Below are 14,246 nucleotides of genomic sequence, written 5' to 3' on the forward strand. Positions count from 1 at the left end.
TTCAAACTCAATTCTGTTGTGCAAACTGGCTAAAGAACCAGGAATGCATTTGGAATGCAGTGAGTAGTCTCGATGTTGAACTCATGCTAAGATGGTAGGGGAAGCTAATTCAATTATAACTTTTAAAGAGAAATTAGCTGGAAACTTGTGGCGGGGAGTGGAGTTGTGGGAAAAGAGCTGGGGTTTAGGGCTAATCTAATTGTTCTCACACAGCTGTATGTAAGGTGCAAGAGGCCATGCAACCTCTTTCCACATGTTACAGTTCCATAACCCTTATTTCAGTCGGTAACTAACCATGTAAAACTTTACGTTTAAAATGGGTTCAAATGAGTGATTGTACCACATTGAAAAGAGTATAGCCATGGTATTTTTATTCCAGTTTCTCTCCAATTGAAAATTATATCCACAGCATAAGAACATTCAGAAACGTGCAGTTGTGGTTTTTGGATGGTTGAAGGGCAGGAAATCATTTACTGCCCTCCCTTCCCCAAGAGGCCGGACACTGCAGTCTTTTGTAAAGGCCAGTGGCTTAGAGCGATCTGCCAACATGTCCACACACAATTGCTATTATCGGATATTAGGGAAGGGATCAGGAGATTCCCGCAACCAGGAGCAGTAGCACCCGTTGGCTGAGTACAGTTTATCAATTCTCCTGGCTAGGAACATATTTCTGAAGAAAGAAGAACAGGAAGTAGGAATTGTATATAAATTCCACAGATTGCGCTTTAAACTAATTATAGACCACTTATTACAAACTCATTTAAAATGATGATAGGATGTATGGTTTTACCTTTTCATATTTTGTGTTGTCCATATCAAGCATTTTGATCCAAGGAACCAAAAGCAAGATGAGTATGTGTTCTTCTAACTGATCAAACAGTTCTTCAAACGGCGGCTCCAGTTTATTATAGATGCTTTTCCTATTTTCAATATCTATTTTGACATCTGCAGGGGCCCCTTCAACTGTGTATGTAGCAAAAATGAACTAAAACAGGAGAAAATATTCATTAAAATAATCAGTTGCAGTTGAGGGTTTCCAAACAGTCAGTTCCAGTTTTCACTGAAGAAGGGTCTTGACCCGAAACATCACCCATTCCTTCTCTCCAGAGATGCTGCCTGTCCCGTTTAGTTACTCCAGCATTGGGGTGGGAGATTGCAACCTTCACGTGGTCCACCCTGTTTCGACTAATGCAATCAACCCGACGTGCACAAACAAATAGATCAAATAGAACAAGTTGACCTACAACTTTAGGCTGTGCACATCATACGCAAAGAAAAAGACTCCAGCATTTTGTGACGATCTTCGATTGAAACCAGCATCTGCAGTTCCTCCCTCTATAACGTTCACTGATTCCCTACATCCAAATTTCCTTTTCATAATAATTATATAGGTGACCCTTGGATTGCAGAGGATAATTAAAGCTCAAAGTGGTATAAGATATCTCGTTACCTCCTTCGCAAATCTGTCAAGGAGGCAAAGAGGGAGTTCTGAACCAAACAAGCGTCCCAAGAAAACCGCACGGACTCCTGTCAATTGTGACAAGGCATGCATGCTGTAAAAAGCTACAAAGTGAAGTAGGACAGTATTGTTGGCAACAATGTAACCATCCCCAACAAACTCAATGCATTCTTTGCTCACTTTAAACAATGGTAGTGGAATGATGGCATCAGCTCCAACAACCTCAGGGTGTGCCCGCGGTCACTGTTGCAGACGTAAGATCGACTTTCCCGAGAGCAAAACCACAGAAAGCAACTGGCCCGGGTGGAGTCCCAGGACTCGACCTCAAAACCTGTGCAGAGCAGCTGGCAGAAGCATTCATAGACATCTTTAACCTCTCCATATTCCATTATGTGGTTCTTAGAAGAAGACCATCATCATCCTGGTGCCGAAGAAGAACAAGGTGGTGTGCCTGAAAGACTACCATCAGCTGGCTCTGACATCCTCCATTATGAAGTACTTCAAGAGGCTGGTCATGGCACACATTAACTCCAGCCTCCCAGACAGCCTTGATCCACTGCAGTTTGCCTACAGGTCCACAGCAGATGCCATCACCCTGGCCCTACACTCATTGCTGGAACATCTAGATAACAAGCACATCTATCTCAGACTCCTATTTATTGACTAAACTCTGCCTTCAACACCATAATCCCAACTAAAGTCATCAAACTCCTGGTCCTAGGAGTCAGCACCCCCACCCCCCTGCCTCAGGTTCCTTGACAGTCGGACCTTTTGACCACAATCAGTGAGGATAGGTGACAAGATCCCCTCCATGATAATCTCAACTCCAAAGTCCTGCAAGAATGGGTTCTCAGTCCTCTATTATATTCACAATAAACTCATGACTCAACCAAATGCTGCTCTAACCCCATTTACAAGTTTGCAGATGACACCACACAATGAGCAGAGCCTTGAGCAATGTCGAGTCAGGGTACAGGAAGGAGATAGAGAGCTGAGTAACATGGTCTCAAGACCATAACCTCTCCGTCAACGTCAACAAGGTGAAAGACTACCTATTGACTTTAGGAAGAGAGATGGAGTACATGCCCCATTCAGCATCAACGGTGCCAAAATACTCAAGAGCCTCAAGTTCCCAGACGTAAATATCACTAACAACTTGTCCTGGGCAAATGACATTGTAGCTACAGCCATGAAAGATCAACAATGTCTCTACTTCCTCAGAATAAAGTCATAGTCATACGGCATGAAAACTGGCCCTTCAGACAAACTTGGCACTCGAACCAACAAGTCCCATCTACATTAGTCCCACCTACCAGTGTTTGGCCCATATCCCCCTAAACCTATACTATCCATGTACCTGTCCAAATGTTTCTTAAATGTTGCGATAGTGATAATATTGGCCAAATAAATATGTCACAAAATGGAGGATCTCTGCATTTGCAAAGCCTGCTTGTCCTCTTTCTGTGAAAAGCTGCAAAGCAATGAGTCTTATGGCTCCAGGGAGTCTGGACCCTGGGAGGAAGTTAAGCACGGGGTGATGTCCAGATGTCCCCTCTATTGTTAATATGTATGAGGGTTTTGCAGAGAGAGCTGAGCTGGGTTGCAAATGAATGATCAGGATTGGTTATAGAATGTGGTGTTGTAAAGTGTCATTAATTATATTGCAGAGTATTTGCACTGTTATCTTGTGATTGGTTAAAGTGTGGAGCCTTGTTAAAATTGTTTATATTACCTGGGGAAATGTTTCTTTACTTTGGTGAACTGTCTTCCAACTAGAACTTTCTGTGGAAACAATGTAATGGGGTACTTTGTGATTGGGTTAGGGAACTGTCAATAAATGTATTATATGATCTTTATTTGTGATTGGCTTGTAGGGGTTGCCCCCCCCCCCCCCATGTATTTTTGCACCACGGGACCGATACTGTATAAAAGAGGGGACGCCACATGGATGGGAGTTGATCTTCTGGAAGTGCACTTGGGACTGTGTTGACTGTCTGGAGGTGTCTATTCGAATGAGGCTGAAGGGCTTGGAAGAGTAGAGACAAGGATCGGGCCCGCGGTTGGTTGAGTATCTTATAGGAAGTTCATTTGTGAGTGAGATTAAGGATTAGTTAATCCAGTGCTTGACTCGGTGTTTTACTGAACTAGACTAAGGGTGTAAACTGTAGAGAGCATAATTACAATAGTACCTGCCTCAACTATCTCCTCTGGCAGCTCATTCCACACACACATCATCCTTTATGCAAAAAATAAGAAAGTTTGGCTTGTCCCTAATCACTCTAACCGACTTCTACAAAATCACCATTGTAAGCATCTAATCCAGATGCACCAGAGCTTAGTTTGGCAAAGTTGTGAATATAGTCCAGTCCATCACATAGACCAGCACAGCACCACCATTGACTCCATCTACACTTCACACGTCCTTGGTAAAGTAGCCAACAGAATGGAGAACCATTCTCATCCTAGTCAATCCCTCTTCTCCCCTCTCCCGTCAGGCAGAAGATGCAAAAGCTTCTACGCACGTACCACCAGACTCAGGAAAAGCATCTTCTCCAATGTTATTAGACTACTGAACAGCCCTTCCATGAGCTACCGTGTAATCCTAATCTTCCAACCTACCTCATGCGGACCTTGATATTTTCTCTGTATCTGCAATGCCATAAAGCTGTAACACTGTATTTTGCACTCTGGTGTTTTTCTCTGTGCACTGCCTAATGTACTTGTAAATGGCTTAATTCTACTCATGAACAGTGTGGTTTGATTTGACTGGATAGCAGGAAAACAGATTTTTATTGCTCAGGCTTTATCTGGTGCTGGTGAGGACACATTTGGAAGATTTGAGCAGGTTTGGACCCCATATCTGAGGAAGCATATGCTGGCCTTGGAGAGGGTCCAGAGGAGGCTTACGAAAATGATCCAAGGAGTGTTTGAAGGCTCTGGGGCATGTACTTGCTGGAGCTTTGAAAGATGAGGGAGGGGGGGAGGGGGTGGGGTCTTATTGAAACCTGCCGGATAATGACAGGCCTACAGATAGAGTGGATCTGAAAAGGATGTTTTCTGTTATGGAAGAGTCCAGAAGGCAGAGCCTGAAAACAGAAAGACATACCTCCAAAATGGGGATGAGAAGAAATGTATTCAGCCAGAGGGTGGGTATTTGATTGTAGAATTAATTATGGGGAGGGTTTCCAGGTAGGTTGATTTGAGTTTGAGATATTTTTTGAAATGTTAATATGTCACCTTTCTTTCAGTGACCTACTTTGTTTTGGTGCAGGATGGATTTCAAACTAGCCCCCAAATTAATCCAGCAGTCTGCTCACCCTTCCATTTATGATCCTAAGATAGTCCTTAACTTCAACTCACACGTTCAGAGCAGGGTCACTAAATATTGAAGCAATACATATTTCAAAGCTTACTTGTGCTTGTCTCTTGAGCTTAAATGGTTGAAAGATATCTGCATAAAAAAGTGTCTGATATTCCTTCAGCTCAAACCACAAGTCCACACCATTAATCCATAGCTGCAAGGCAAGTAGAAATCGAATTAGTTCATATACTTCAAACTGGGAATGGCTGGAGTGAAACAGTTTCTAAAATGTTAGGAAAAGAGGGATCGAATGAGAAAACAATAGGAAGAGTGTGATCCAGTGGAAGGAAGGAGATACCCTTGAATCACAAGGTGGATTATGCGGAATGCTGTAGATGTGGTTGGAAGAGATGCAGGTACATTTCTGTCTCGGGCCTGTTTACGTCTTTGGATAGTGTTTCTGGAAGAGGTGAAAGGACACCACAAATCTGTGCACAAATCTAAGGTTTGTTTTATTTACCTCATTTCCTGTTTCTTTACAGAAATTAGTGAAGTAGAATCCAGTTCTGCTTTCATTGTGTAGGGCGTGCAGCAAGTCGTCTATTTTGTGGTCACACAACGCCTCATGATACTTTGTGATCTGCATCTAAAGAAATACACACAAGCAGGATTCTGTAATTGAACGTGCATTAAGCTGATGGCAGCCTTTGTGTTTTCCCGTCTTTATTTTAATTTTTAGTCTGTTTAAAAGTATGTTTTGGAGGATCTTGTTAGTATTTTCTATGTGGGGGAGGTGGGTAGGGTAAGGGGGAAACTATTTCCCAGTCACTTCCTGGCGAGGATGCGACTATTCTCCGAGTCACGTCCTCGCCCCCCCCTCGCGGCCTACCAACTGGATTGGTGCGGCCTTTCCGGCCGGAGACCAACTTTAGCGGAGGCGCAGTACTGGATTCACCACAGAGTGGGCTGAGCATATACATGAGCCACCCAGCTCTGCCAGCACTGCATTGTCTAGTGTTCACAGCAAACATTTGGTATTCCTGAAGAGCCACTGCTTCAGCCACTCTGATCCAACATAAACCCCTGTCTCATGGTGCGAGTCCACACACGAGTGATCCCGAATTTAATGGTAATCACGTTGAATTAACGTAGCGGGAACGTCGGAACTCGTAACGCTAACGGCAGGTACTCGGGAAACTTGTTAACTCGTGAAAATCTTTCAACAGGATGAAAGATTTCTATAAGTCAAATTTACTCTTGAAGTAAAAATTTCATACTTTTAAACTCGTTGTAAGAACGTAGATGCCCGTGAGTTTACCGTAGTGACTCGTGAGTCTACCATGGGAACTCAGCGGGACAGGCAGCATCTCTGAAGAGAAGGAATTGGTGACGGGATGATGTTTCCAAAATTCTGCTGCTTCTTTGTGTTACTCCAGCACTGTGTGTTCACTTTTTGTCAACCAGCATCTGCCCTTTCTTGTGTATGACATTATTTGTACCCGTGGCAGTTGATTGTCGCTCCCTTCAGTTTCCCAGAGGGTCAGGACGGGACTGGAGTTGGGAGGGAAAGGTGGGGGGGGGGGGGGGAGGAGGAAAGGGCAGATGCTGGTTGACAAAAAGTGAACACACAGTGCTGGAGTAACACAAAGACGCAGCAGAAGTTTGGAAACGTCATCCTGTCACCCATTCCTTCTCTCCAGAGATGCTGCCTGTCCCGTTGAATTCCCATGGTAGATTCACGAGTCGCTACGGTAAACCCACGGGGCATCTACGTTCTTACAACGAGTTTAAAAGTTTAAGATTTTTACTTCAAGAGTAAATTTGATTCGTGGAAATCTTTTATCATGTTGAAAGATTTTCACGAGTTAACAAGTTTCCCGAGTACCTGCCGTTAACGTTACGAGTTCCGACGTCCCCGCTACGTTAATTCTACGTGATTACCACGAGTTTGATTTGTTTTAAACTCGGGATCACTCGTGGGTGAACTCGCACCGTGAGACAGAGGTTTAAACCTGTGCAGAATATGCGTGGTCCAAGCACCTATAGGTGACACTTGGGGCTCACAACCAGCATGACAACTATTTAACTTTTGCCAGATCCATTTGGGTCAAAATGCTACCAGTCATTTCTAGGATGGATCTAAAATCAAGTCAGGTAAGTTTAGGAAACAATTTTAATAATCTTCAAAATAGTATATTAAGCCCTAAAGGGCTTTCTAATTGATCAGAAATAAAACTTGGCTAATGGTGCAGCAGGAACTCCATTATTGCCACTGTTCCAATTACAAATCTTTGTCCAAGTAGTGCATTTCAAACTATTTCACTGAATCTGGGAGAACATACAAACTGCTCTGGATATCTGTATGTGATTTTATAGTCAGCACCATAGCTAGGATTAAACCAGGGCCTCTGGCACTGTAAGGTAGCAACTCTATTTTTTCCGCTAAAGTACTTACTAACATCTTTAAATTGCGGAGGTCCTTTGCTTCACGCAATACCAGATCTTCAAAAGGTTGCATAGATTTTGGGCTTTGGGTCAAAGTATCACAATTTGAAGGGAGAAAATGTCTGGAAAGAAAATTAATGATAACATAGGAAAACAAATAGCATAAAATATACCTTGAGGGATCTTTTGCACAGGTAGAAACCAGAACCAGCAGGTGTTGTATCATTTATTATTGACATTGCCTTATTTTATTGAGATAATATTATAAGAAAAAGTTCACAATAAAGAGAATATGTGAAACTCTACCAGTCTGGTATGCTCATTATAATGGTGCCAGATTATAGATTTGCTGAACTATTACAGGTTTCTAATTCTCCTTTTTAAATTGGTTAAACAGTATTGTAAATACATTTCCTACTGAACACAATAAGTTTAAAGCGGCCGTGGAAAATGTGGCTCTGGTCAGTTTAAAGGGAGCACAGGAACTGGGGCCTCGTTAATTGGATAGGCATGTGGAGTCACAGCCCTGTAGATCAGAAGGACATGCAGGAACTGCAGCTCCAACAAGTTGTAAAGAAGCAGGTCAGGCATTACCAAGTGAGCCAGATGCCAAAGCATTGAGGTTTCCAAACATTTTGGATGGCAGATTATCAGAGTTTTACTCTATTGAGATTAAAAACATGAAACTGCTCAATCTATTTAATCTGTCTATGGAAGGTTCTCTGGATCTTCGGTTCGATCAAGAGGAAGAGGTTTTGTTGGTTGAGCAGATTTGGCCGAGGACCTGTTTGGCTTCACTGGTTCTGGAGATAACCTCTTAGTTCAGGCAACTGTTACCATGTTGCCTGAGTTTTCAGGCAACATGAGTTCTAATTCACATTTTTTACCTGTATCCATGAATAGAGAAGCATAACATAGGTACATTGAAATGGAGTGTAAGTGGAAAGAAGACCTGTGTTTAATGATTTTGAAGGAGGAGCAAGGAACTACATCATAAAATCTGTCAATAATGATTTGAGATTCATCGCATCTGCAGACCATTAGGACACCAAGTGTGCCTTGAAGTGATATATATCCAGTTTATTTAAACAATTTGGTAGTGTCCTCGTGTTAAATCAGAAAGATGGGGTTCTTAAGAGGTTGGACAGGCTAGATGCAGGAAGATTGTTTCTGATGTTGGGGAAGTCCAGGACAAGGGGTCACAGTTTAAGGATAAGTGGGAAATCCTTTAGGACCGAGATGAGAAAAACATTTTTCACACAGAGAGTGGTGAATCTCTGGAACTCTCTGCCTCAGAAGGTAGTCGAGGCCAGTTCATTGGCTATATTTAAGAGGGAGTTAGATGTGGCCCTTGTGGCTAAAGTGATCAGGGGGTATGGAGAGAAGGCAGGATACTACAGGATACTGAGTTGGATGATCAGCCATGATCATATTGAATGGCGGTGCAGGCTCGAAGGGCCGATTGTCCTACTCCTGCACCTATTTTCTATGATTCTATGTTCCATTCCAAAGAGTCACACACAGAAATCCAGGTTGGCATTGTTGGAGGTACAAGAAATGTATTAACGTTACATCAAACTGAAAAACACCTCTCATGATGTCTCAAGCCTCATGCCAAACTTCACACATTCTGGCCAATCTTGTCACCAATCTGCCCATGACCTTCTGAAGAAGGGCCTCGACCCGAAACGCCACCCATTCCTTCTCTCCAGAGATGCTGCCTATTATACGATACAGCTTTATTCATCCCCACAGGGAAATTGGTCTGCCAACAGTCACAACACACAACAGGTACACAAAAACTTGAAATTAAATTTAAATTAAAAGTGAAAAAAACGACAAGCGGCTGGCTGTTGGCTGGCTGATGTGTGCACAGTGCCTTAAATCAGAACGAACGAACAAACAAACAAATGAACACAGGCTTATCTCCTGGGCAGAGGATTCTAAAACTAGAGTGCCACCACCCCGGGTCCCACTTTCTTCTCCCACCGTCCCTCAAGGCCGTTCCCCCCCACATCGGGTCCTCTATTGTTCTTCATGGCAGTCCCCCTCACACCAGGTCCCCATTGTCTTCCCATCTGCCCATGACCTTGATGTTATTCTTGATATTATCCTTTAATTCCTGTTTCTACTGATAAAAATCACCTTCAAATGCACTTAGGTATAAAGTCTATCAAAGCTTCACTGAACTACTGATAAACAATTCTCCACTCGAGCATGAAGTAACAACTCACTCCTTTTCCTCTTGGTTAATGCGAGGGGTGTCGACTGAATTCTGAGGGCAACTCTTCTTTGGCGATTGTCTTTTTATTGGAATTTTTCTTTGGGATTGATGAAGGTTGTTATTCTTAGATGGGCATTTCTGTTAATAGATGTAAATAAATATTATCAGAAATTTAATTAATATCTGAAAGCAGTCCTACAATAAAAACTCTACCAAATGAGCATTTCTTGCCTTCATTAGTTTTTTTCCCCATGAATTACTTCATTATCATAGGTATATTTTTATTGGGGAAATTAAAATCATACACTGGCAGGAAAGGTGTGGACATTTTCTAGCCATTTATATTTTAATTGACATTAGCTGCAACTTATAATATTGCATATTTTAATATATTTCCATATGGCATTGGTCCCATTGAGTCTATGAGGACTCACGGAGCAATCCCAATGCCCCCACTATTTTTTCTTTAATCACACTCTCCGATTCCAAATTCAACAGTTATAGGAGTAGAATTAGGCCATTCGGCCCATCAAGTCCACTCCGATCCCATCTACAGTGTTGCCAATTAACCATCTTTGGGATGAGGGAAGAAACTAGAGCAGTGAGAAAAATCCACACAATCACAGGAAGAAGGTGAAAACTCCACTCCTGAGACCACCAGAGGTTGGGATTGAACCTGGATTGCTGGAGCTGTTAGGCAGCAGCTCCTTTAGCCTCACCAGGGCATTGAAAAGTTGTTCCTAGCCGTTAAGGGCAAGAAATTACCCTTGAGGATTCGACCTGACTGCACACCATAACGGACATGTAGAAAATGTCAGCCCACCATTCTTAATATGGTGAGATTCAACAGTAAGGTCTCATTGCAAGGATAAGAATTTGGCTTCTCTTTGTGGGAGATGTTGCTGTTGCTGTTGCTCTGGTTTGAGGAGGTTTTAAGATATTTTCTCCATAGTGTGAGGAAAGGGTTAATAGGGATAGTTGATTTAGACTAGGACTAAAAAAATATAGCTGAGGAAGAAATAGTGAGCTGTCAGCACGAAAACCAGACTGCACTAGGATAGATAGTAACAATAAAAGAACAGGCAGAGACTTTCAAGGTTGAGAAATTAACAGATAAAAACTTCAGCAGAAGCCTTTAAGGGAACTAGAGGAAAGGGGAAAAGGACGCTCTGTATGCTCTGTATCACGCATGCGTAATGTGAAACATGAATATGAAGACAACACCCACTATGACAAGATGCCTCATTTAAATGCACATGCGATGCATGATGTGGGAGGTAACTTTGACGTCGAGAGGCGTTCCGTGACGTTCTCGTGGGAATGTAAACCTTTGTGCTCTGATTGGAAGGAGCCCGAAGGGGAGGAAAAGGATGTGACAATTGTAAACTGAAATGAATAAAAGTGAAGAGCATCTCCATCCTCGTCGTGTCTCTAGGGGGCGATAGAGAGAGACACCCAATTCTGCAGAATTGAAACTTGGAAAATAAAGAACTTCTTTGTCTGACTTTGTCTCTAAAAGCGTCGTGATTGTGAGCACACATTTATATCTCACAATGAGATCAAGCTGGAAAGGGTACAGAGAAGATTTATGAGGAAGTTGCCAGGACTAGGGTCTGAGCTACAGGAAGAAAAAATATGACAACCCGCAATGCAACATGTTGACATTGATTCATGTGCATGAATTAACATTGTAATAATAGGTAGTTGTCCATGGCAAATAGTAACATTGATGTACATAATTTGAATTTTTTTTTTAATATAACTTTAAAAAAACTCTGAATTCCACAAATTCAAATGATACTAACCTCCTTAGGAAGGCAAACTATCTGGATTTGATCTAAGGGTGTGATAGGAAATGGGCCGATATCAGATTTAGGTCTCAGCTGACGGTCTTGCCAATCTTTCAGTATAATTCCAGCATGTCTTATTGAATATCCTTGGTTAATACAATACCGTGGTCCCCTGAAACAAAAATAAAAAACATGTGGAGATGCTAGTGGTCTCGTAGGTGTGAAAGGTATCAATTTTGCTTGAGTTTGAGCTGTAATACTATCAATACTCCGTAATCCACAACTATTCATTTTCACCTCAGTGTTTATTCACAGAAGACCTAATAGGAATTTGAGTTGGGGAGTCAGACACATCTCTGCTGCAGTCAGTGACACAGATCTCTGGCAAACAATTCTCAAGCAGACTCTTCAAACGAGGATCCCAGCCACAATCACCCCCAAGGTATTTCAGCAGGTTCCCATTCAAAATTAATGGCTGGAAATTCAACTGGAGATGCAACTGGTTCCATGAAACTCAAAGAAACTGCAGAATTCAGAAATCTAAAATAGAGCAGAAAATGTCACAAACACTCAGCAGGTCAGCAGCATCTGTAGAAATAAAAACAGTTACCGTTGCAGTATGTAGAAATAAGGAACTGCAGATTCACAGAAGGATGCAGTGAGCTGGAGTAACCAAGCAACTCAAGCAGTGAAGAACATGGATAGGTGAATGCTTCAGGTTAAAAAAAAGGTCTCAGCCTGAAATGCACCTATCCATGCTCTGTAGAGATGCTGTCTGAGCTGCTGAGTTACACCAGCACTTTGTGTCCTTTTGTGCAGTTACCATTTCAGTTCTGGATTTCTCAGCCAGGACTTTGAGGTCCCAGGCTTGAAATGTTCATTATTTCTTCTTCTGTACCTGCTGTCTGATCAGCGGAGTATTTTCATTACTTTCTGGGGGTTTTTAAATTCCTACTGGTTCCATGTATCAGATCACAAGAGAGGGGATGGCACCAAAATTCTTCTCCACTTTTAAACTCCAATTTCAAGAAGTAGTCCTTAAAGAGTCACACCCTGACCAGCCAGCATTCAACTACTGAGCGGTGATGGTAAATGTGCGTGCTGCGGTGACGGATGTGTTGGCAAAATCCTCATGGGGTGCAGAGGAACCCTACACAAACTTGTATAGACCTCTGAATTAGCAGAGTGCACAAAGGTAGCCTCCTTGTGAAGTGGGACATTTGTGGCAAAGATGTGTCTTTCAGGACATGAATGCTCTCAATGAATGCCTGAATATCTGGGGGCACTACAGGGCAGACAAATTCCCTATCCGGGTCTGAATGCAAGAATGAATGGTGCTTAACTTTGCCAGTGATGGGTTTTATTAGGACCACAATGCAGCAACAAGCAGCAAAGTGGACCATACCTTGGCAGAGAGAGTGAGATGTTCCTGGTTCTGACTGAGACTTTTAAAAAAATATTTATTTTAATTAGAAGCAATGTACAGTTGTATAAACCATGGTATATAACAGAATACATTTTGTGTACAACTTCTTGTTTTAAATTTAACAATAGAAAAATAATAGCCGCAAGAAAAGAAGAAAAAGAAGAGAAACATAGAAACATAGAAACATAGAAATTAGGTGCAGGAGTAGGCCATTCGGCCATTCAATATGATCATGGCTGATCATCCAACTCAGTATCCCGTACCTGCCTTCTCTCCATACCCTCTGATCCCCTTAGCCACAAGGGCCACATCTAACTCCCTCTTAAATATAGCCAATGAACTGGCCTCGACTACCCTCTGTGGCAGGGAGTTCCAGAGATTCACCACTCTCTGTGTGAAAAAAGTTCTTCTCATCTCGGTTTTAAAGGATTTCCCCCTTATCCTTAAGCTGTGACCCCTTGTCCTGGACTTCCCCAACATCGGGAGCAATCTTCCTGCATCTAGCCTGTCCAACCCCTTAAGAATTTTGTAAGTTTCTATAAGATCCCCTCTCAATCTCCTAAATTCTAGAGAGTATAAACCAAGTCTATCCAGTCTTTCTTCATAAAACAGTCCTGACATCCCAGGAATCAGTCTGGTGAACCTTCTCTGTACTCCCTCTGTGGCAATAATGTCCTTCCTCAGATTTGGAGACCAAAACTGTACGCAATACTCCAGGTGTGGTCTCACCAAGACCCTGTACAACTGCAGTAGAACCTCCCTGCTCCTATACTCAAATCCTTTTGCTATGAAAGCTAACATACCATTCGCTTTCTTCACTGCCTGCTGCACCTGCATGCCCACTTTCAATGACTGGTGTCCTTGATCCTTAATCCTTAAGAGATTAAGGAAAGTAGTGATGTGTAGGCCCCAGAAGTTAACAATTAGTAGTTTGTGGATAAATGGAGCAAAAGAGCCCATAGAGATGTAGAAAAAAAGAGAAGACCAGAAAGGAAGAGCAAAAAAAAAAAAAGAAATAGAAAAAAAGGGGGGAAGAGAAAAAAAACAGAACAGATAAAAAGAAATATATCTACTTCATATCTTTCCACATCCCTCACCCAGTTCTGAAACGGTTAATATCCAGAGATATGTTGCACCATATTATGCGTAATAAATCGATGAAAGGAGACCATATCTTTAAGATTTGTCTTTAGAGGCCACAGATACACCTCGTCAGAACTGTGAGCTAAGAGCTACTAACATGGAAAATTCAAGACATAATTACTCCAGCTGTTGAAATGAGCTTCACATGAGGGAGCCTTCTAGTCCTGCTTCATAATTGGCAGTAACAAATTCCCTGATTATTGTTTATGTTTATTTCATAGCAGCAGCAGCAGCAGCAGCAGCAGAGAGATTGTCGACGCTGTTTTAATGGGGGAGAAACAGTGTAGACAAATTTCTGGCTTGGGTAATGCAGCATTTATTTACAATAGTGGTAGGAATTTGAGGGTGAACTGATTATTTTACTGTTTAGGTCGCAATCTACAACAAATTGCTTGTGTATCTGGTTTACCTATAGTACATAAAGCCACCTGGACATAGAAAAATACAGCACAGGAGCA

The 14,246-nt window shown here is 42.1% G+C and overlaps 1 protein-coding gene across 1 annotated transcript in view; it reads right to left on the bottom strand.

The window, feature by feature from the left end:
• The window catches only part of rgs22 (regulator of G protein signaling 22), a 63,815-nt gene that overhangs the window by 36,497 nt on the left and 13,072 nt on the right, over window positions 1-14,246 (bottom strand). The window contains exons 7-12 of the mRNA XM_033018875.1: window positions 11,235-11,391; window positions 9,440-9,567; window positions 7,216-7,327; window positions 5,281-5,406; window positions 4,873-4,974; window positions 791-985 (exon numbers count right to left, since the gene is read on the bottom strand). Of these exons, the coding sequence (XP_032874766.1) occupies window positions 791-985; window positions 4,873-4,974; window positions 5,281-5,406; window positions 7,216-7,327; window positions 9,440-9,567; window positions 11,235-11,391 (820 nt within the window). The remainder of the gene's footprint in view (window positions 1-790; window positions 986-4,872; window positions 4,975-5,280; window positions 5,407-7,215; window positions 7,328-9,439; window positions 9,568-11,234; window positions 11,392-14,246) is intronic.

Source organism: Amblyraja radiata, chromosome 4 (assembly GCF_010909765.2).
Source record: "Amblyraja radiata isolate CabotCenter1 chromosome 4, sAmbRad1.1.pri, whole genome shotgun sequence".
Classification (NCBI taxonomy): Eukaryota; Metazoa; Chordata; class Chondrichthyes; order Rajiformes; family Rajidae; genus Amblyraja; species Amblyraja radiata.